At 44.3% G+C, this 24457-nt stretch overlaps 1 protein-coding gene across 2 annotated transcripts in view; it reads left to right on the top strand.

The window, feature by feature from the left end:
• Positions 1 to 24457, top strand: part of LOC141208644 (stimulated by retinoic acid gene 6 protein-like) — a 198403-nt gene that overhangs the window by 100448 nt on the left and 73498 nt on the right. For both annotated transcript variants that reach the window (XM_073664586.1, XM_073664577.1), the window contains 2 exons: positions 17560 to 17710; positions 24334 to 24409. In XM_073664586.1, the coding sequence (XP_073520687.1) occupies positions 17560 to 17710; positions 24334 to 24409 (227 nt within the window). The remainder of the gene's footprint in view (positions 1 to 17559; positions 17711 to 24333; positions 24410 to 24457) is intronic.

Raw genomic sequence — 24457 nt, 5'->3', positions numbered from 1 at the left:
TTGATAAAAGCACAGTTTTATCAACAGATTATCACTAAAAAACGACTAAATCTGCTGCCACGTAGTCCTCCATATTCATGAGCTCTCCATAACCCTGCCCCCACCACTAATTGGCAGATTTTTGCCTATGCACAGTGTATACAGAAAGCTACCAATCAGTGGTACAGAGCTCAGTATTTACAGAACTGAACAAGGACAGGAATGAGCTCACCATGCTAGCTGATCAGATGAGTAGCTGAGAAGTGTGGACCGGTGGGTGCCAAATCTTGCTGGTGAGGCACAGCGGAAGATACAAAGAAAAGGAGGGAATTTACCACATCCATGCAGTAATGTCAAAGAAATTTTATTTTTAGTCCATTAAAACAGAGGAGACCAAGCATAAATTAAAAAAGCGGATGCATTTCTGGTGCTATAAGCGCTCTTAACCCCTTCATCCCCCCAAGCCTGTTTGCACCTTCATGACCAGGCCAAATTTTACAATTTTGACCACTGTCACTTTATGAGATAATAACTCTGGAACACTTCAACGGATCCCCCTGATTCTGAGATTGTTTTTTCGTGACATTTTGTACTTTATTATAGTGGTAAAATTATTTCGATTTGATTTACGTTTATTTGCGAAAAAAATGGAAATTTGGTGAAAATGTTGCAATTTTCAAACATTTAATTTTTATGCCCTTAAATGAGAGAGTTGTGTCACACAAAATAGTTCATAAATAATATTTCCCACATGTCTACTTTATATCAACACAATTTTTGAAACATAATTTTGTTTTTTAAGGAAGTTATAAGGGTTAAAAGTTGACCAGCGTTTTCTCATTTTTCAACAAAATTTACAAAATCATTTTTTAGGGACCACATCACATTTGAAGTGACCTTGAGGGGTCTATATGACAGAAAATACCCAAAAGTGACACAATTCTAAAAACTCAAGAGCTCAAAACCACATTCAGGAAGTTTATTAACCATTCAGGTGTTTCATAGGAATTAATGGAATGCGGAAGGAAAAATAAACATTTAACTTTTTTCACAAAAATGTTACTTTAGACCCAAATTTTTTTACTTTCACAATGGTAACAGGAGTAAATGGACCCAAAAATTTGTTGTTCAATTGTTCCTGAGCAAGCCGATACTCCATACGTGGGGGAAAACTACTGTTTGGGCACACAGCAGGGCTCGCAAGGGAAGGAGCTTCATTTGACTTTTCAAATGTAAAATTTGCTGGAATAATTAGCGGACGCCATGTCGCATTTAAAGAGCCTCTGATGTGCCTAAACAGTGGAAACCCCCCACAAGTGACACCATTCTGGAACCTAGACCCCTCAGGGAACTTAGATAGATGTGTGGTGAGCACCTTGAACCCCCAGGTGCTTCACAGAAGTTTATAAAGTTGAGCCGTGAAAATAAAAAAAATCAAATTTTTTCCAAAAAATGTTTTTTTAGCCCCAAATTTTGCAATTTTACTAGGGCAACAGGAGAAATTTCACCATACAATTTGTTGAGCAATGTCTCCTGAGTATGCTGATACCTAATATGTGGGGGAAAACTACTGTTTGGGCGCATGGCAGGGCTCAGAAGGGAAGGAGTGCCATTTGACTTTTTTAATATAAAAAGGTGCTTCACAGAATTTTAAAACGTTGATCTGTGAAAATAAAAAAATATATATATTGCCCACAAAAATGTTGTTTTAGCCCCAAATTCATTCATTAATTTTCACAAGGATAGCACGAGAAAATGGACACCAAAATTTGTTGTGCAATTTCTCCTGCGTATACAGATACCCCATATGTGGTCAAAAACTACTTTTGAGGCACAGTGCAAAGCTCAGAAGAGAAGGAGCGCCATATGGAGTTCAGATTTTGCAGGACTGGCTTGAGGGGGCCATGTCTTATTGGCAGGGTCCCTGAGGTGCCAGAACAGCAGAACCCCCCCCCCCCCCAAAAGAGACCGCATTTTACAAAGTACACCTCTCAATGAATTCATCTAGGGGTACAATGATCATATTGACACCACAGGTGGGTCACAGAATTTTATACCATTGGGCAGAGAAGAAAAAAAATAAGTACATTTTTAACACCAAAATTTTATTTTTGCTCCGGATTTTACATTTTCACATGGGAAAATGAGTAAAAAAATGGCACCAAAGTTTGTCCCACAATTTCAGTATTATATAGAAATACCCCATATGTGGCCGTACAGTACTGCTTAGCCACACAGCGAGACTTGGGATGGACGGAGCTCTATTTGCCTCCTGGTGCTCAGATTTTTCTAGGATAGTTTGCAGACTCCATATACCAGGCCAGATGGTATCCACAGTGTCTCTATCTGCCTCATTACAGGAAATCTTCCGTCGGGGGTTCCGTCTGAATCATGTATTTCAGAGATTTACACGGAAACCCCGGTGTAACCTCTCAGCGCAGAGCACAGGCTGAATGTGCGCCGAGACATACTGCCATCTTTGGGAGGCAGAATGAACAAATCAACAAATCAACAGCAGATGAAGAATTGGCTTTATTTATTTTTTACGCCGTTCCTCGTGCAGTATAAGTCATTAGACGACTCTATTCTTCGGGTCGGTGCGATTACAGAGATACCAGATTTATATTGGGTTTTTATGTTTGGCAGCTGTCACACATTAAAAGACGATTTTTATTGTCGTTCCGCGTGTGGTAAAATTGATAAGGCAGCTTTCTTCTTTGGGTCGGTACAATTACAGCGATACCACATTTATATCGTTTTTTTATGTTTTGGCTCTTTTACACAATAAAAACTATTTTAGAGAAAAAAAAAATTTTTTTGCATCACTTTGTTCTGAGAGCTATAACTTCCTTATTTTTCGGCTGATGGAGCTCTATGGTAGCTTGTTTTTTTTTGTGGGACAAGACATTTTCAGTGGTACAATGTTTATTTACATTTGTCTTTTTGATCGCGTTTCTTTCACTTTTTGTTCGGCAGTATGATGATAAAGCATCGTTTTTTGCCTTGTTTTTTTTTTTTACGGTGCTCACTAAAGGGGTTAACTAATGGGACAGTTTTATAGGTCATGACAACTGATTAGCACCCCACAATCGTGTCGAGCGAAATGACGGTAGCCATCACAAGCGAATGTTGCCATAATGCACACTTTTAAATGCTGTTGTTACACTTGACAGCTGCATTCAGGAGGTTAAACCAATGTGATCGGAGCAAGGAGAATTGAGTTTACTGTCTGGTGCCTCTTATGTAACAAAACCAGTACCTGCGCTGCATGGTTTGAGCTCAGCTCCTAAGTCCACTCCATAGAGTAATAGCTCATGGTCAGCATACTGTACAGTGGGTACGGAAAGCATTCATACCCCTTTAAATTTTTCACTCTTTGTTTCATTGCAGCCATTTGCAGGCGAATTATTTAATACCGCCAAATCCAAATTCTCTTGGTGGATACCATTAATGGTGAGGGGAAATTCAAAAACCTTGTGAGTAATACCTTTCAAGGGAGAGCCATCAACAGCAACCACAGAAATAGGAGATGACAAAAGTTTGGATTCTAATTTAAATTTTTCCAAAAAACCCTCATCAATCACATTGAGTGTAGAACCACAATCCACAAGTACCCGAAATTCAATCAACTCCTCCTGGAATGAGGTGCTTCCAGAAAGAAATACTCCTTTTGAGTTTAAACAAGCTATGCGGGCGTAACTGACCTCTTTTTTTTTTTTCTTTGTTCAAACGAAGCACACAGTTCTTAATAAAGTGGTCAGATTTACCGCAATAAAAACACAATCCTTTAGCAAACCTGCGGTCTTTTTCCTGAGAGTGGGGTGACATCGCCCCAATCTCCATCGGTTCTCCACCCTCCGAACAGACCCTCTGAAAACTAGGAGCTGCCATAGCAGTAGATTTCTCTTCATTACTCCTAGCACGCAGTCTCCTGTCCACACGTATGGCTAATTGCATTGCCTCCTGCAAGGTTCCAGGTTTTGGGAAGGCAATCAGCAGATCCTTAACCCTTTCACCTAGACCATCAAGAAACAAACATTTTAATGCTGAGTCATTCCATTCCACTTCAGCCGACCATCTTCTGAAGTATGTACAATAATTTTCCACATCACCTGATCCCTGCTTCAAACGTCTTAATTCAGTTTCAAAAGATAAGAAAGACAGCGCACATAGGGCTTTATCTGTATAAAAGTAAATACCAGGTCCCACAATCAGTCTGACTCACCTTCTGAGGTTGTGTGAGTCACAACCAACTGTGAAGCACCTGTCAGATGGCTGCTGCAGGAGACCCCGCTGATCAGTAAACAAATGAGAGGAGATAAGAAGCCGGATTGATCCTCCGCGCTGGTCCAGAGACACACAAGGATTAATGATGAACCAAAACTTTCTTTATTCCATGGCCTACGCGTTTCCTGGCTGCACTGCCACTTCCTCAGGGCCCTGAGGAAGTGGCAGTGCAGCCACGAAACGCGTAGGCCATGGAATAAAGAAAGTTTTGGTTCATCATTAATCCTTGTGTGTCTCTGGACCAGCGCGGAGGATCAATCCGGCTTCTTATCTCCTCTCATTTGTTAATTCAGTTTCAGCAGATGAGACTCGATCAGGATCATCATACAACAGCCCCATAGCAGAAAAAAAATCTTCCACAGATCTAAAACACGGATCATTAGGTTGTAGAGAAAAGGCCCATCCCTGTGGTTCTTTGCGCAAAAGTGACATTATAAACCCAATGCGCTGTGATTCATTCCCCGAGGATCTGGGTCTTAAACGAAAATATAATAAACAAGCGTTTTTAAAGGAAAAAAAATCTTGCCGTTTACCATAAAAAAAATCTGGCAGTCCTACCTTCGGTTCGACAAAATGCGCTCCAGGACAGCAACTCACGTGTTGCTGGAGCTCGGCCACCTCCAAAGACAGTCCCTGCAGGCATTGAGCCAACTCCTGAATCGACACCATGCTGAAATCAGGATTTCTTTCCTTAGAGTGCTTTATTTTTTGGCTGGACTTACTGTTATGAACTGCTACAAACACTAAGGAAAGATAGGAAAACTGTCCCTACAATAGGACTAAGCTGATTCCCTACGATACAGCGGGGGACCTGTTCCTTGTGAACAGACCCGCCTTAGTCCTCGGCTAGTCTGAACGCAGACCTATAGATATAAGGAAGGGGTCCCTACAAGAACTAAGGACTGGGATATAGTTGGACACCTCCTAGCAGAAATTGTAGCAGAGCAAAGACAAACAAACAAACAAACAGAAGTACTAGTGGTCAAGAGACCAAGCAAACTACAGAGAAAAGTACAAGGCACCTGGCTAGCTTAAGAGTAAATGTAACACTGAAGTCCAGCAAGGCCAGGAGGGCGGAGCTGGATTAAATAGGCAAAAAGTCATGTGACCAGCAAAATAGAAAAAACTAACAGGAGGGTTCTAACAATTCTAAGTGGTATGTGTGGAGAAAACCAGGCACTGCTCATCACCTGCCCAATACAATCCCAACAGTGAAACATGGTGGTGACAGCATCATGATATGGTGTTCTTTTTCAGGTGCAGGGACAGGACGACTGGTTGCAATTGAAGGAAACATGAATGCGGCCAAGTACAGAGATATCCTGGATGAAAACCTCTTTCAGAGCGCTCTGGACCTTTGACTTGGCCGAAGGTTCACCTTCCAACAAGACAATGACCCTAAGCACACAGCTAAAATAACAAAGGAGTGGCTTCAGAACAACTCTGTGACCATTCTTGACTGGCCCAGCCAGATCCCTGACCTAAACCCAATTGAGCATCTCTGGAGAGACCTGAAAATGGCTGTCAACCAACGTTCACCATCCAACCTGACGGAACTGGAGAGGATCTGCAAGGAAGAATGGCAGAGGATCCCCAAATCCAGGTGTGAAAAACTTGTTGCATCATTCCCAAGAAGATTCAATGCTGTACTAGCTCAAAAGAGTGCTTCTACTCAATACTGAGCAAAGGGTCTGAATACTTTTGACCATGTGATATTTTAGTTTTTCTTTTTTAATAAATTTGAAAAAATTTCTATATTTGTTTTTTTCAGTCACGATGGGGTGCAGAGTGTACTTGAATGAGAAAAAAATGAACTGTTTAGAATTTACCAAATGGCTGCAATGAAACAAAGAGTGAAAAATTTAAAGGGGTCTGAATATTTTCCGTACCCACTGTATATGTACAGTGTCCATTTTACGACATGATCAGATATCAAACTCAAACATCAGAATGATGTCAGTTTGAGGCTAAATACCCTGTCTGAGAACTGATTTTGATAAGTGACTTTGATATATGACTTTGACAAGTGACTTTGACATCTGACTTTGATATGTGACTTTGATAAGTGACTTTGATATATGACTTTTACAACTGATAATAGTAAAAAAAAGTCACTGTTCGTTGATGGGACTTGAACGCAAAACTATGTCTAGATGCCAGTGCACTTACCATTAAGCTATAAACTCAGTTGAAGAAATCTAGGCTCTCTATTTGGTTATGTGATTTTCAGTGCAAACCTGTCTGAAACTCATTGGGACTTTCACAAATACCTCCTCCAAGCCAAATTCAAATGATGTGTAACTTTGATATGTGAGTCAAATATGTGACTTTCTTCAAACATCAGAATCACAATGACTTTTAGTCACCCTGAGTATTTTCATAGTTGATCCCATAAGACAAGAAAAGCTACCAGTCAGTATCACTTGACCCTAAGGCTGAATGGTAAAGTTTCAGGCTCACAGAGTGGAGCTTTTGGGTTCAAATCCCAGGAGCAGAAGAACTTTTTTTTTTGTAAATGATGCTGTAAAAGTTACTTATCAAAATCACTTATGAAAGGTTTGAGCTCATCACTTAAATGAAATTTCTCAGGATGCAGGAGACTGGTACATCAGGAGCCAACAGTGTCCACAATGGGTACAGGAAAAACGGAAGTGTTCACAACAAATTAAGCTCCCCTGTCGAGCCTCTGCATTGCTCCTGCCCTAACAAGGGCAGACCCCAAGTATAAGGCTAAACTAGTGTACCCCACTCAAAGAGAAAGTGCATCCTGTATGCGGGTATAATCCCTACGTGTTTCCCTCCCCCGTGTGGGGGACTTATCAGGGGATACTGGTTACTGGTTTCTGCAATGGCAGGTAACCAAAAGTCTGGCTAGTGTAGTCACTGCTAGTTAAAGTGGTTGTGTGTAGTCACTTTAGCTAGCAGTGACTACACTAGCTAGTTTTATGCTAGTTTTCTGGCATTAAAGCTTTAATGAATCAATGCCTATGAGTTCGACTTTGTCCTCATTGAGTTCGGGAAGAATAATGATGAGGAGAAGGAGGATATAGTTGATAGACACTCTGGATTCAACACAGAGGAGACATTTGAGCCAGAGAGGTAAATTTGAGTGTCATCAGGATATAGGTAATACTGAAAGCTATGGGACTTTATAAATTCCCCCAGGCCAAAGCTATAGCTGGAGAAGAATAGGCATCCGTCCCAAGACAGCGCCTTGTGGGACACCAACAGAGAGAGTGCAGGATTAGGAGGTAGTATGACAATATGAGGAGATCCAGGAGAGGGCAAAATCTTTAATGTCAAGGGATGAAGGGATCTGATGCAAATAATCTTATAACCTAATGGAGGATGAATAAAGCAAATTATTCACAAGCCTACATATCTATGTTAAATGTGTTTTTAACTGGAAAAGTGTGCAGCAGGTGGCTTTCAATATGCTTTATAAAATCAAATACCATAAAAATTATGTTTGTTTCTAAATGTGGTTACACCTTACATTATATTACATTATAAGACTGGGATCAAGGAAAACATCTGTCTAAAGATTGTATATACTAATACAGATTTTTTTCCTTATGTTCTAAAAACATATTTGTATGTAAATGTCTTTCTATAAAATTGATTGGCACATTGAGGAGAAACAGCTGAATTATTCACTAATGTATTTAGATAGCATGTATTTAGATTGTATTTGTATGCAATAAGAAGGAAAAAGCATGGCATCCCAGAAAAGAAACCCTAAAGATAAATTAAACCATACGTACAACTCTCATAAAGATGTAACGTATAACAAAAAAGCTGCTGCTATAGTTCAGACTTAGTAGCACCAATATAGACCAAACGGTCCCTTATATAGGTCTCATGCATATGTATTGTAATAGCCTTTCAGAGAAAACACGACTATAACCAACCAATGGTATAAAGTCAAATGTAAAGATAAAAAAGATAAAGAAGAAAGGGGCAGAGCAGAAACCCCAAAGGAGTACTACTATTCCTTTACAATATAAATAATAATGTAAATATATATGAAAGAATGTGGTAGATAATTGTGAATGGCACCAGGGACAAGAAAGTTCAAAATACAATATACAAAATGTTGCCCCTGCTGGTGCAAACAAAAAGACTGCAGCATTTCTCTGTTCCATCCTTGAGAGGGGCTCCGGGCATCACATGACACCCACTCAGTGATGAAACATGGCCCTAGTCCCGACTTGTCAGACAACAGCATCACGACAGGCCCCCAGTCATCAAAGCCGGCATCTGATTTGTAGCGTTAACACTGACTTGCATCCACGCTGTTTAGGATATGCACTTCTGTGGCAAGACAGATTGATAAGGTAAGTTCTCTGCTCTCATTGGTTAGTCGCTATATATAATGATATGCACCCACTCCTGATACTTACCCCTGCAGAAGCACTTTGTGCAAAACGTGCTTTGGACGGGCTGCACATTTTGATTCCCCCCTTATTCTGGTTGGTATTATGCTAATGGTCTTGCACTGTCTATCTGTAATGCGTCTGGGTTAAAACCCTTGAGCCTGTGCTTTGTGGTCAGCTTCTCTTTTCACCGAGCCACCACAGAAACACCTCTTCTCCAGGTGTTTAGTTTCTATTATCCTTGCTTCAGTCTTTTTGGATAACAGGGTTTTCACTTTGTCGGCCCTATCATCTTTCGGGTGCGGCTTTATTATCCTTCCCCCTGCTGGTGATAGTCTCATTTGGATGTCCAGCCATACTGCTGTAGTTTAAACCAGTCGGCAAAAGACCAGCTAGGGTTTATCTCTTTACTGTTTTTGTACTTTACCCTGCACTTATCTTTTGTCTCTTTGTAGGAAGTAGGTGGCATATTTTCTAACGTACATATTTAATCCTTTATTTTATATTTTCATGGTTTGTTTTACTCACTCTGGTATCTCTTTCTATTTCAGCACACTTTTCCTTCTGTAGGTAATTTTCACTTTGCTCTGCCCTCCAGTTCTTTAGGAGGACTGTGAAGCGCTTCCTTTCAGGCAACATAGGTCCAAGCTGCCATTGTCTGGTCTGTTGCTAGGACTATCTCAACTCACGCAGGAACCACTAGGGACTGCGGGGTCAGGATCTCTAGTCTGTACAGGAACCAGCAGAGTTAGTGGCAGTTTTTAGTGTGTTACCTATTTTTCCTAAGTGAGTTGCTGCACAATAATAACATTATACATGTGCTTTATTATGTGATGTGGCTTTGCTTTACTGTGACTGACATGTGTGATTATTACGTATGTCCCTTTCACAACATTGTTTGTGAAGGCAACTCACTGATTGTTCTATTGTAAACTTAGCTTTTGTGCTGCTGGCTGACATTTCGTATTGCATATTTTGTACTTCCTTGTCCCTGTTTCCACTCACAAGTATCTACTTCATTCTTTCTTTTATATATTTACGTTATTATTTATATTATATAGGAACAATACTAACCTTTTGGAGTTTCTATCTGCTCTGCCCCTTTCTTCTTTTTCTTTGCATGGTGTGGATTGATTGTACTGTATTTTAAACTGTTTTTACTATTCTCTTTTCAAAAAAGTATGTGTGACGCTAAGTCACTTGTCAAGGACAAGCCGTGAGGCGGGGAAGTCAAGGAGTCCGAGGTCAAATGCCAGGAGAGTATGTCAAAGACAAAAGGGATAAGACAAACAAAATAGTCAAAGGCAAAGTCCAAGGTCAGGCAACTAAGGTCAGAGTGCGTCAAAGGCAAAAGGGGTAATACAAACGAGTAGTCAAAGGCAAATCCAAGGTCCGGCAACAAAGATCAGAAAATCAGAACACACAGAAAACACACCACAGAGCAAGACTACAACAGGCAGTATTCTAGTCATTGCCAGCCAGCTAAATAGCCAGGTAATAGAGAGAAAAGTCAGAGCATAGAGAAAAGTCCCTCACTGATCACATCTTCTAATGTTACACCGGCCACTCGCATGTCTTCTAAGCGCCGCTTAACTCACCATGTGTTTCGCTCTGCTCCTTTGCCTTGTGCTGGTTGTGAGTCATAGGGGAACATGGCCAAACTCTGCAGAGGAGGAAACCACACAGGCTCGGCCAGATTGGATATCTGGGCTGTCATTCACAATACTGACAGCTCAGCACGCACCTGTCTCAGATTGAACAACTGTGCTGTCAGTCACAATACTGACAGCTCAGCACACCCTTGATCCTATAGGGCGACTGAGCTGTCACTCAGATAGTGGAATCGTGACAGTATGTGACTTTTTATACCATTGGTTGGTCATAGACATGCTTTCTCTAATAGGCTATTATAGTTCAGACTTGTATAAATGTACAGTACAGACCAAAAGTTTGGACACATCTTCTCATTTAAAGATTTTTCTGTATTTTCATGACTATGAAAGTTGTACATTCACACTGAAGGCATCAAAACTATGAATTAACACGTGGAATTATATACTTAACAAAAAAGTGTGAAACAACTGAAAATATGTCTTATATTCTAGGTTCTTCAAAGTAGCCACCTTTTGCTTTGATGACTGCTTTGCACACTCTTGGCATTCTCTTGATGAGCTTCAAAGTCATGAAAATACAGAAAAATCTTTAAATGAGACGGTGTGTCCAAACTTTTGGTCTGTACTGTATATTATCAGGTCTGAAGTTATTTTGTCATGGGGAGAATTTTGACCTATTGCCTGTTAGCAATTCCACTCAAAAACACGATAGTCAAGTTTCCCATCAACCCCAAATGCTTCTTACAGCGACAATAAAATGCCATCAACTAAAAATCTGATGGAGATAACAATTTAGTTTCCCTTTAAAGAAACACTAAATGAAAAATCAGCAACAAATGTAAGTGAAGATTATAGAGTTACACACATATGTACAGTATAACATTTTTTCTAAAGATTTTCAGAACTGAAGATATGTGAGATAAAGCAGTGATTATGGAGGCAGACATTTTTTTGGTCTTAAAGCGCACCTGTCAGCAGGGTTGTGCTTAGAAAACCACATCCACTGTCAGGTGAGCGCCATTACACTGAGTAAAATGATACCTTTGTTGATGAAATCCGTCCTGTGGTTCTTTTATAATCTTTATTTTCATTTCTGACATAATGAGATGCTCGTGCTTCAGGGTGGCCTTTGGGGGGGGGGCCTTTAACTGGTGCTCTGCTTATGTACTCATATTTCTGCCTTCTGACAGGTCACTGTGCTTTCAGTGACTTACCTACTATTTTAAATGCTGCCTGTGTAATTTGTGTGCCACACATGAAATTTACATGCACCAAAATGGCCCCCTCCGCCAAAGAAATTTGCCTGCAGCAATATGGCCCCCTCCTCCCGCGGATGCGCAGCATTTCTCAGTTGCCAAGAGATACTACTGCGCATGCACGGTATGCGGCACCATATTGCTGCAGGCAAATTCTTTTTCCTCCAGCAAAATGACGGCTGTGTGACGCCACATGGAACTAATGGTGGATATCGTGTTCCCACGTTCAGGACTTCCTCTCTTTACTCTACTTACACCAAAGCTACCGCACTGCACCTTTTTGGACATCTGTCCACCACAAGCTTACTGGCTACGCATTACTGTACACTGATGAAGGTCAATTGTGACCGAAACATTTGTTTTCTGTACTGCATTTTCCCTTATTAAAATTTACAAAAAGTAATCATTGAGTCATACGAGTGCCAAGTTTATACTATACTCACCAAGAGGACAACTGACCATGCTCTCCTCATCCTCCTCCTCTCTGTCCTCTGGCCATCCACGCTGAACAGACGGTATGACAGTTGTGCAGGTAGTACCGTCTATAGCACATGAAACTAGCTCCTGTTCTTCCTCCTCCTCCTCTTCCTCATTGTCACCCAATCCACATGGGGATGAGATGAGGCTGGACTGTGTGTAATCACCCTTTTTGGTTCCTTGCTCCATCTCATCGTGCTCCCCCTGCAAAGCATCCTCTTTGATTGTGAGCAGAGAGCGTTTCAGAAGACAGAGAAGCGGGATGGTGACACTAATTATGGCGTCATCGCAGCTCACCATCTTGGTGGAGTCCTCAAAGTTTTGGAGGATGGTACAGATTTCTGACATCCATGTCCACTCCTGAGGTCTTATGTGTGGAGTCTGAACTGAATACCGACAGCCTTGTTGACGCTGGTAGTCAATAACTGCCCTCTTCTGCTCACAAATCCTTCCCAACATCTGCAGTGTAGAGTTCCAATGCGTGGGGACATCACACACCAGTCGGTGAGCCGGAAGCTGCAAACGCTTCTGAAGCACGGCAAGGGTGGCGGAAGCTGTAGCTGACTTTCTAAAATGGGCACACAGGCGGCATACTTTGACAAGCAGATCCGGCAGCTCTGAGTAGGTTTTGAGAAACCGCTCAACCACGAGGTTAAGCACATGGGCCAGGCATGGTACATGTGTGAGCTCGCCACGCCTCAGAGCCGCCACCAGGTTCCGGCCATTGTCACACACGACCATGCCTGGCTGTAGGTTCAGCTGTGTCAGCCACAGATCTGCCTGCTCTTTCAGAGCTGTCCACAACTCTTCAGCATTGTGCTGTTTGTCACCTAAGCATATTAGCTTCAGCACAGCCTGTTGCTGCTTACCTGAGGCAGTGCTGCAATGCTTCCAGCTTGTGACTGATGTGGTAATTTTGAAGATAGAGGCTGAAGAGGAGGATGAGGCTGAGGAGGATGAGGTGCAGGAGCTGTAGACTGTGGGGGTAACCCTTAATGACCTAGGGCCCGCAATCCTCGGCATCGGGAGGATGTGTTCCGTCCAAAGTCCGACTGGGTCCCAGCTTCCACTATGTTAATCCAGTGTGCCGTCAGCGAGATGTACCGTCCCTTCCCACAAGCACTTATCCACGTGTCCGTGGTTAGGTGGACTTTCCCAGTAACTGCATTGTTGAGGGCACTGCTAATGTTGTGGGACACGTGCTTGTGTAATGCAGGGAAGGCACACCAAGAGAAATAGTGGCGGCTGGGGACTGAGTACCGAGGGACGACCGCCGCCATCAGGTTGTGGAAAGCTTCCGTCTCCACGAGCCTAAAAGACAAAATATCGAGCGAAAGCAGTCGCGAAATGTGGGAATTTAGTAGTGTGGCCTGTGGGGCGTTGGCTGCGTATTTGCGCTTGCGTTCCAAGGACTGGGGTATGCACAACTGAATGCTGCACTGAGACAAGGACGTGCTTGCTGATGGTGTTAGTTGAGAGTGTGCAATGACAGGTGCAGGGCAGGAGGCATCTTCGCATGCACTATGGACAGGGGATTGGCTAGCACGCACAACAGCGGAAGAAGCAGTGGTGTCACCTGCAGAAACTGTTCCTGGACCCTGGGGTTCGGCCCAAAAAGTTGGGTGCCTTGCTGCCATGTGCCTGTTACCCCTGTTGATGCTGGCCTGGCAGGTGGTGCAAATGGCCATTTGGGGGTTATCGGCAGAGGCTTTAAAAAACAACCAGACTCGGGAAGACCTAACAGTTGTACTGGCAACTTCTGTTGTTTTGATGTTACGGGGAACAGTTGCCCGCCTTCTGTCTGCAGCCACCACACTGCTTCTTCCTGGCAGTTGGGGTGCTCTGCCTCCCTCCCCGTGTGCTGCTGTCCTCGCTCTGCATGTCCTCCTGACAGGTTGGGTCAGTTACTATATCATCCACCACCTCGTCTTCCACTTCTGTACCCTGGTCCTCCTCCTGACTTTCTGGCAATTGTGTCTCATCATAGTCCACCTCTTGTGACACCACTGTCACTTTTGTATGACCGTGGCTGCTCAAATATTTGGGCATTGCTAAATGCCATCTGCTCTTGCCCCCGCTTCAAGTGGACCAGACAAGAGGCCCGAATCTATAAATGGAAAAGTGAATAGCTCTTCGGAGTGTCCAAGTGTGGGAACAGTTGTCTCTGGGCACTCGGCATGGTGGGAGGAAGGAGGATCAGGGTGAGGAATATGCAGTCCAGACTCACGGCTACTGAGACTTGACCGTGTGGAAGACAGGGTGGTGGTGGTGGCTAATTGACTGGAAACATTATCTGCTATCCAACCAGTAACCTTTTCACACTGCTCTGTGTTCAATAGTGGTGTTCTGTGGTCCCCTATTAATTGGGACAGGAAGGTCGAGTGAGAAGATGTGGGTGTTTGTTTTGCCACAATTTCAGCTTGCCCACGGCCTCGGCCTCTGCATGCACCTGTAGCACCCCGAGGGTTCGGTTGCTACAGAGGTATTGCATCTCACCCAGATGTGCGATATCTCACTTCCAGGTAAGGATGGAGTGTGGCTCAGGACCCTAACACCCACATGCACTACACCACATTTCCGGGGGACAGCTCGACGGTGCTCCCATTAGTTATGCAGGCACGAGTGAGCATGTCCCTGGCTGGAGTGGGGGGAGGGAACACCTAGAGAAGGGAACCCGGTAGTGTGTGCGTGGGGGAAGTAGATCCTGGGTGCACTCTGTACAGGAGTATAAAGGGAGGCACCATCTTGGAAAGGGAGTGAGTTGAGAGAGGAGAAGACAGGGAGCAGAGCTGCTTTATGGGCTCTGCTCCACAGGCAGGCCCTGTCAGGAGGCCTGAGCCTGGAGGAGGGAAGAAGGAGGAAGAGGAGCAGACTGGGCTCCAGGAAGGACAGAGGGGACCCCAGGGGTGTGGACTGGCTGGTAGCCACCACACGCCCGCCGCTACCTGAGTAGGGGGGTCAGGTCAAGAAGATGGGAACCGGATCCCAAATTAGTGGAGGAGAGAAACTACCCTCAACTAAGAACTGGAGGCTGCGACATTACATGTGGAGCAGCCCCTCACCACACCCGCTAGGAAGGCACCACATAGGACCTGGGAAACGCAGGCCAACGTTTGCCCACCAAGAAGGTCCGAGGCAGCTGGACATAAGCGTGGTCACTAGTGGGGTTGAAGACCAGAGACAGGGGACATAAAAGGGGTCCTGCAAAGCACTCCAGAAAGACCTGGGAGTTAACCGAGCCCCTCACCTGGTGAGCACAGCGCGACACAGGCGGCCACCTCTGCAGCGGTGGCCTGGAGCAGTAACCGAGTAACCGTGAGTAAAGACCCTGAACTGCACCACCAAGACTCCCGAGTTGTCTTTGTTGCGCTCGTGTACCACCATCACCCCCATCATCTATCCCTGCTGCCCTGAGGCCATACCCCTCCCGTTGGGGGTTATACCACCACGCTGCACATTCTCATACACCTGGCCTCAGTGGACTGTTCTGCAGCGGCGGCTTCAAAGCCGCACTCAACGGGTGGCGTAGTCGATCAAGTTAACATCTACTGCCATAGACCGCCACTTAGTCTGACTCCCTGGGCACGGACCGGATCACCGCCACGAGACTACAACCCTCAAGAGATCTGGCTCCGGGTAAGCTCCCGCATGCGCAACGCAGCGCGACACAGGCCCAGGGGCGCGTCACACCATCACCATCACGTCCAGTTCCCCGTCCCTTGCCACGTGCCTTGCCCATTTTAAATGGAGGACAATATCTTCCACGCTCACTACAAATGCTGAATTTGGAGCGAACTTATATGTGAACTGTGTGACAGACAAACCACAGTTTTAAATAGCTGGCCTGTAAGTAACTATTTTTAACAGCAAACTGGTGTCAATAACTTCACTGACACACTGAAACAAAATTTTAATGGAGGCCAGAAATGGCAGAATTTTCAGCGCAATTATATGTCATCCAGGTGACGGACAAACCACAGTTTTAAATATCTGGCCTGTAGGTAACTATTTTTAACAGTGCCGACCTCGTGTCAATAAGTTCATTGACACACTGCAACAAAATTTCAATGGAGGCCAGAAATGGCAATATTTTCAGCGCAATTATATGTGATCCGTGTGACAGACAAACCACAGTCTTAAATAGCTGGATTTTTAGTGCTTTAATATGGAAAGGACCTAGCTGTATTCTGCAGTGCCAACAAGCAAATGGCTCAGAAAAACGGTGTTCTCTGGATTGCTTTTTAAGCAAATTATCAGGATTAAGATAAAAAAAATATTCCTGGCCCCTAATACATGGGGCTATTTCTACAAATATCTGTAAAAGCACCAGCAGACAGAAATGGAATGGACCCTCTTGCTATGTGCACTGCAGTCTGCTATATACCTTGCCTGTCTGCCTAGCACTGATATCTCTGCAGCTGGATTAGTCCTCAGAAGGACTGTTAGTTGAGATGGATATGTACAGTATCTTGTAGAATACTTACACTAACTAATAAACAACCAAATCTCTCCCTAGCTCAGCAGCACCTCTCCCTACACTGCCTGATTGCGGAGTAGACTGTGACGAGCACGGCGGCGCCAGGTCTGATATAGACCTGATGACGCTGTGCGGCCAGCCAATCACTGTAATGCCACAACCAACATGGCTTTGGCATTACAGTGTATGGCAAACGATCCCTGTATGTTGATTGGCGCTCTAAAGAGCGCCAAACATGCAGGGAAACAACCCGAGCTCCTGCCGTGCAACTCCGGAAATACTCAGCGAGTGCCGAGCATCTCGAGCAGTAGCGAGCATGCTCGCTTATCACTAACAGTGACCTGTCAGAAGGCAGAAATATGAATACATAAGCAGAGCACCAGTTAAAGCCCCTCCCCAAAGGCCGCCCCGAAGCACGAGCATCTCATTATGTCAGAAATGAAAATAAAGATTACAAAATAACCACTCTACCGATTTCATCAACAAAGGTATAATTTTACTTAGTGTAACGGTGCCCACCTGACAGTGTATGTGGTTTACTAAACACAAACCTGCTGACAGGTGCGCTTTAAAGCCTCCATACACACTAGGTTAATTTCAGCCAGACCCGTCGATATCGACGGGTTCAAACGATGGTCCAATGTGTATAGTGGATCCATCTGAAGTGATGGGCAGGAAAGATGTCAATTGGCATGTCCAATTTTTGACTGTTGATTGCATTGTTCTCCCAGAGATAAGTCGCTGGACAATGTGTCAGCCGCCGGCTCCCTAATAGAGAACACAGGAACGCTTAGCCGAGCAAGCTCTCTTGTGTATGGGAGATGGCTGTTGGCAAATCGATTGGTCGAAACATCGTTCGGCCGACAGCCATCTGGAGCTTTACTGTATTGTACCATTAAGTCAGCCTCACCTCAGCTTGAAATGGCTACTCCCAGTAAATTGAGATTACAGTGAAGGTTTAGTGCATGTTTAAAGGAACCAAGAGGACTTTGTACGGTCATTTACCTGATACAATTGCCTATCTGTATTACTTACAAACACATCAGCCAGAGTTCAGATGTGTTCTATATAGTATGTATAATTTTCTTCAACAGTTTGTTTCACTAGAATACAGTGTGTTCAGAAAAATTGCACATTTGCTACACGCCTGGGAAGAAGATATGGAGGAGGCAGCACCAAATGTAGCGTGGGATCAATACAATCAAACAGTTGTTTCGGTAAAGGAATTTAATGAAGCATTAGTGGGTATGCAAATATTTTATGGTAAAACTTTTAACTACCTAAAATTTAAAATGTGAAAAATTAAATGTTATGTACATTTCATTCAAATTTGAACCCCTATGATCACTAAAACGAAAAAGCAGTGGAACCCCTCTGAGCAACATGTTACTTTGAGCCTGTCATAGTCATCATTTCTGACAACAGGTGAGCAAATGAAAGGGCATATTGTTCAGCGGAGATCAGTGGCTTCTTCATCCTAGTGATTGGTGGTAGGCATAGAGAAAAGTCCCTCATTGATCACATCTTCTAATTTTACGCTGGCCACTCGCATGCCTTCTAAGCGCCACCCTACTCACCGTGTGTTTTGCTCTGTTCCACCCAGTAGCTGACCATCGCGCTGATTTGCCTTGTGCTGGTTGTAAGTCATAGGGGGGCGCGGCCAAACTCCTCAGAAATTTTTATCCAAATTGTCCTGCTGAGATTTGCCTCCCAAGTCCATCACCTGCTAGCAGGTGATACATCAGGTGACTCCACCCTCCATTCCTCACCCAAATATTGGTTCCTAGCCTGCTAGCACCCGTTTATTCATTCCTCCATATTCTGTCTCCCTTTATTGACCCAGCTTGCTTACTCATCTTGTCTGAAATCTCTACTCCTGTCCTTGGCTACAAGTATCGAACCTGTGCTGCCTTCCCTGACCATGTCTTTGTCTTCACCCTCCTGAACCTCGTACCCGTGACTCTGACCCTCCGGTGAGCTGCTGCAGTCCCGGGGACTGCGTTGGAGTGGTACCTGGTGTCTACCGTCAGCCCAGCCTATCCTCAGCATCAAAGGCTCTAGAGAAAACCTGGTAAACACTTAGTCAAGCCCCTCCAGGGTAAGCCGGGCCCGTGGCACAGTGGTTCCACAACCACCAGCATTAAATTACGTTCGGGCCATGGATTTCGCTGACAAATCGGGACCTAGAGATCCCAAGTCAAGTGTACAAGTATTGTATGAGGAGGTCTGCTCTCAGCATGAGCATCAGAGCCAGCTGATGCAGGCCCACCCAGCTGCAGGGTCGGTCTGCAACAATGTCCGGCCTGCTTTCCGCTTCTACCTTGTCTGGTCAACCCTCCTCTGGACAGTCAGCCTCTCTGAGGGAACCACCTATTGCTCCAGTTTCTTGTTGAACTGCTAAACTCTAGCTTCCACTTCTGTCCCGCTACAATGGAGATTCCAAGGAGAGCTGCGGCTTCATCAATCAGATGATTCATTTCACACTTCACACACTCCACGCTCACCTCTTTCCTTTGGACCAGACCAAGATGGCAATTATGGTCTCTTTGCTGTCTGGACAAGCCCTGGCTTGGGAAACCCCATTTGGGAGGTCCGGAAATCCACAATGTTTGAAGGTTCCTGGAGATGTTCCGAGTTGTATTCGAGGTCCCAGGTCACACCTCCTCTGTTGTTTAGTCTCTGTGTCTAAGGCAGAGCACGGATATTGTGGCCTTATACTTCTGAATCTTGGCGTCAGAGCTGGCTTGAAACAAAGAGGGCCTGGTGGCGACCTTCTGACAAGGCCTGTCTGGTCGTATCAAGGATGAGCTGGCTGGCAGAGATCTACAATCCTCACTGGACACCCTTATACACCTGGCCACTAGGATGGATCTCCTCTTCCATGAGCAAGCTCAGGAATAAGCTTCGGTGACTCTTCATGCCATCCAGACTGGCTCCAAAACTTCCAGTTTCCCTTGCTACCGCATAGCGCACTGCTGACCATTCAGCCGTTGCAAGTTGAGGGGGCCAAACTTTCTGTGCAGGAATGACAGCGGAGGTACAGGAAGAATGTTTGTATGTACTGTGGAGGCAAGGGACATTTTGTTCGCCAGTGCCCTGTAAGACCGGGAAACTCCAACAACTAGGGTTGGCCGGAAAGACGATCCTAGATGAAAGTAATTGCTCTCCAAAGCTACTGACCAAAGTTACCTTCACCTTGCAGGAGACGTCCCTCTCTGCTGCTGCCCATCTGGATTCCGGCTCTGCAGGTAACTTCATTCATCTGGATCTAGTCTGTCGACTTCAGCTCCCTGCTCAACAGCTGGATCACACCCTGACAATTGCCTCCATTGACGGACATCTCCTGGCAGAGTCTATTCGATTCATCACGCTGTCAGTCACGCTGCAGATTGCAGTCCTGCATACTGAGATGATTTCCTTCTACGTGCTACCCAAATCTGTGAATTCAGTTCTCTTGGGTCTTCCATGGCTTTGAAAACATGCGTCGCTTTTTGATTAGTTCTCCGGTCAAGTACTTCATTGGAGACCGTATTGTGCTTCCAACTGCTTAACCAATGTCACGCCCAAGACTCCGCCTTTTGTGCCTTAGAACCTTGCTTCTCTGCCCATCCAGTATCGTGCCTTTGCAGAAGTCTTCTGTAAAATGAAGGTATAGGTCCTGCCAACCCACAGACCTTATGACTGTCCCGTCGACCTTCTACCTGGTACATCACTGCCTAGGGGCTGGGTGTATCCTCTATATCTACCTGAGACTCAGACCATGTCTGAATACATCCAAGAGAATTTAGCCAAGGGACTTATCCATAAGCCCTCTTCTGCTGCCGACTTATTCTTAGTCACTAAGAAGGATGGTTCTTACGCTCCTGTATAGACTATCGAGGTCTTAACAAAATCATTATAAAGAACAAGTACACCCTGCCTTTGATTTCTGAGCTATTTGACAGGATTCGTGGAGCTAAGATTTTCACCAAATTGGATCTGCGATCTTACAACTTGATTCGCATCCGTAAGGGCGACAAATGGAAAACAGCCTTTAAGGCTGTGTGCCCACGATGCGTTTTTTAAGCAGAAACGATTAAAAAACACATGATAGAAGGTCTGCCATGTTCCCGAATGATAATCCGCATGTGCTGTGAACATGCTGCGGAAATTTCCGCTGCGGATTATCATTGCGGAAAAAAACGCAGCACTACCAATTATTTTGCGGAAGTGCTGTGTTTTCGCCGCCATTGACTTACATTAGAACGCATGGATTACGCATCACTGTATATGTAGATGCGCATTCCATGCGTTCTAATGTGCGGATGGTACCCAGGTCTAGAGAAGAGGAGACTCTCTTCCAGACCTGGGTACCATAGAACCTGTAAAAAAAAGAATAAAATAAAAAATAAATATATATTTACCTTCTGGTGGCCAACGGTGCGCTCCTCCTCGCATGCCGGCAGTTCGCGATGGACTGAAGGACCTGCACTGATGTCATAGTCATGTGACGGGTCACGCGATGCTGACGTCGGCAGGTCCTTCAGTGTACCGCTGCCGGCAAGGGAGAACGGAGCGAAGCAAGACACCGTGGGCCATCAGATGGTAAGTATAGATTTATTTTTTTATTTTTTGACATTCTCTCGGGTCACACTATATAAATCCATCCTGTTTGCATGGATTTATATAGTGTGACCAAGTTGACAAGCACTTTCCAAGTGATGCTAAAATCGCTTAGAAAGCGCTTGTCAACCCGCATGCGGAAATGCAAGTGAAGAACGCTTCACTTCCGCATGTCCCTGGCAGGAAAACGCATGTATAATCCGCATGTACAATCCGCATGTACAATCCGCATGCGTTTTTTTCTGCCAGGGAGATGCAGAAACGCTCAGGAAAAAATCCTGAGCATTTCTGCATCGTGGGCACATAGCCTAATACCTGTGACTGTCATTACGAATATCTCGTCATGCCTTTTGGTCTGTGTGATGCACCCGCTGCGTTTCAGGAGTTTATTAATGATATCTTCTGGGATATCCACTATGTTTCTGTGGTTGTGTATTTGGACGATATTCTGATATTCTCCCTTGATCTACCTATTCACAGGAGATATATCCTTCAAGTTCTGCAGCGTCTCCGGGAGAACCATTTTGCCACAAGTGTGTCTTTAAAAAATCTCCTTACCCTTCCTCAGCTACATTGTTTCCAACCAGGGTCTTAAGATGGATCCAGAGGTTTCTGCCGTTCTCTCCTGGCCTCGTCCTCAAGGTATGCTTGCTATACCTCCTAGAATAACCACGTTGGGGAATCTTTCGGAGCATCTCCATTATTCATAGTATACTCCCAGCATCCTCTAGTGCCCTCTCCTATGTCTGCTTACTCCGGATACCAGCAGCTGATGCCTCATACGGCGGCTTTCTACAGAGCAAACCCAGGATTCACTCTTTAAGTCGTGTCTTGGATGAAGACTCATACAGACAAGAAGAGAGGTTCACTGCCTTATTATCTTCCAGGAGATAGTCTGGCTGACATCCTGGAATATTCGCCTGAAGGTGCTTTCATACAAGTTCGCTCCCAGGTACCTCGGTCCGTACAAAATCCTGAGGCAACTTAATCCGGTGATCTGCCGTCTTTATCTCCCTGTGAATCTATGGATCCTAAACACCTCTCATGTCTCGCTTCTGAAGCCGGTGGTCTTGAATCGCTTCTCGAAACCCCATGCCACTTCTGCCACCACTGTTCCTGAGGGTCCCTTGGACGTCTTTGAGGTCAGGACATTCTGCATACTGAAAGGTAACCTTGGAATGGTTTCATCGTCAGTCTGGCCAAAAAAGGAGAGTGCATAAGGGGGGAGTACTGTTACGCCGACCATTCGCATGCCTTCTAAGCGCCGCCCTACTCAATGTGTGTTTTGCTCTGCTCCACCCAGTAGCTGATCATTGCAATGAGTTGCTTTGTGCTGGTTGTGAGTCATAGGGGGGCATGGCTAAACTCTGAAGGAATTTGTATCCACCCTGTCCTGCAGAGATTTGCTTCCCCAGCCTGTCACCTGGTAGCAGGTGATATATCAGGCGACTCGACCCTCCATTCCTCGCCCAAACGTTGTTTCATAGCCTGCCAGCAACCGTTTATGCATTCCTCCATATTCTGTCTCCCATTATTGACCCAGCTTGTTTACCCATCCTTTCTGACCTCTCTGCTCCTAACCTCGGCTACGTGTATCGAACCTGTGTTGCCTGCCCTGACTTCGAATTGTCTGACCACGTCTTTGTCTTCACCCTCCGGTACCTCGTACCCGTGCCTCTGACCCCCCTGTCAGCTGTTGCAGTCCCGGGGACTGCCCTGGAGTGGTCCCTAATGTCTACCAGCAGCCCAGCTTATCCTCACAATCAGAGGCTCTAGTGAGGACACGGTCCACACCCACCAGCTTTACTTCTAATATGCCTCTGTGACATATCGACATGTCGAATATTTTTCTAACTCTGTTGCTGACAATATGCAAGTTTCTATATATTTATTTATATTTCTTAGTTTGATTTATACATCTTCTACCTTTGGTATGTCCTAACAGCTACTTACAAAAGACAACCCTGGGGAACATTGTCAGTGCTCAATTGTAAAGCCGGTGCAAGGATCAGACAATGTGTGATTGATTTGGCATATCTTAGGCCTTGTTCACATGTCCAGTAGTTATTTCCATTTTTGTATCTGTTGTGGATCATAAAACAGAATTAAAATGTTCAGGACCCATTCATGCCTTCTGTTTGCGTCTTTTCAGCTGCTGTTTTTTTAGCCAAATCAAAAACCGAAGTTTGCACAAGTTTTTTGTCCAACAAAAAAAATGGATAGCAACTGGATCCATATTTTTTTCCAACATTAAAGTATATGACAAAATGTTTTTTTGTATTGCTCATGCCCAGAACGCAGGAGTTGTTAGAGAAACCTACTAATGGATTCATTAAATAGAAAACAAAAAACAAAACGGAAACCAATGTATGTTTGATTTTTTTTAAGACGAATCTATTTCATTTTGTTTTCCATTTTCTATCCATTTTTGCTCCATTTGTTAAGGATCCATTTTTTTAATATTGGCTCCATTACAAAGGGAGGACAACTGGCCATATGAACAAAGCCTTACTACATATGTTAGTCACTTTTCTTTACACTATTTTTTGGCTGGCTTAATTTAGACCAATATTTTGTGCCAAAATGAAGGTACTTCTCTTAACATTGCCTCCTAGCCACTAGTTTCTAGACACTTTTCAAAACTGTCCAGTATTTGAAACACATGATTAATTTTATACAAGGAATATAGGACAGATTTTTGTTGCAAATTGAGCCAGAATTCTGGTGCGTTTAGCATAGTAAGGGCTCATATGCATATGTGTGAAAAAAATGGTCCGATTTCTGGACCAAAAAAACAGACGAGTGTCATGCGATTGCCATGCGATTCCTATGCGATTTTTCACACCTAGTATCCGTATGCCATCCGTATGCAATGCGTTTTTTTTTCTCTGCAACTATTATTCTGCAATCATTTACAGGACCATTTACAGAGTTCTGTGCTACAGAATGGTAATGTATCCGTAAAAATCGGATGGCATACGGATGGTCCATATGCCGTCCATTTTTTTTCTCACACCCATTGACTTACATTGGCGAGTCTAGTCCAAGATACACTGCAAATCGCAGCATGGTGCAATTTTTTTCTCAGTCCGATTTCAGCTGAGAAAAAAAATCGCAGATGAGATGTAACCCATTAAATAACATTGGTCAGAGTGCAATCCGATTTTTTATCAGATTGCACTTGTCCATTTTTCTCGCATATAAGTATGAGCCCTTTGTCTTCCCTATTGCCAAATCAAATTGACATTTTTTTATTTTTTTTTCAGGTGTTTGGTTTTCCACTACTTTCCTATCAAGTGCAGTCACTGTATCCTATATATTTCACATACTAGTATGCTACAGGTAAGATGGAGCTGCGTAATACTATATACTACTATGATTAGACCAGGG

This window comes from Phyllobates terribilis, unplaced genomic scaffold (genome assembly GCF_046119375.1).
Source record: "Phyllobates terribilis strain yellow unplaced genomic scaffold, ASM4611937v1 Scaffold_1__5_contigs__length_1240528914, whole genome shotgun sequence".
NCBI classification, from domain to species: Eukaryota; Metazoa; Chordata; class Amphibia; order Anura; family Dendrobatidae; genus Phyllobates; species Phyllobates terribilis.
The sequence above is the reverse complement of the archived record's forward strand: the minus strand, read 5'-3'. Positions and strand labels throughout refer to the sequence as shown.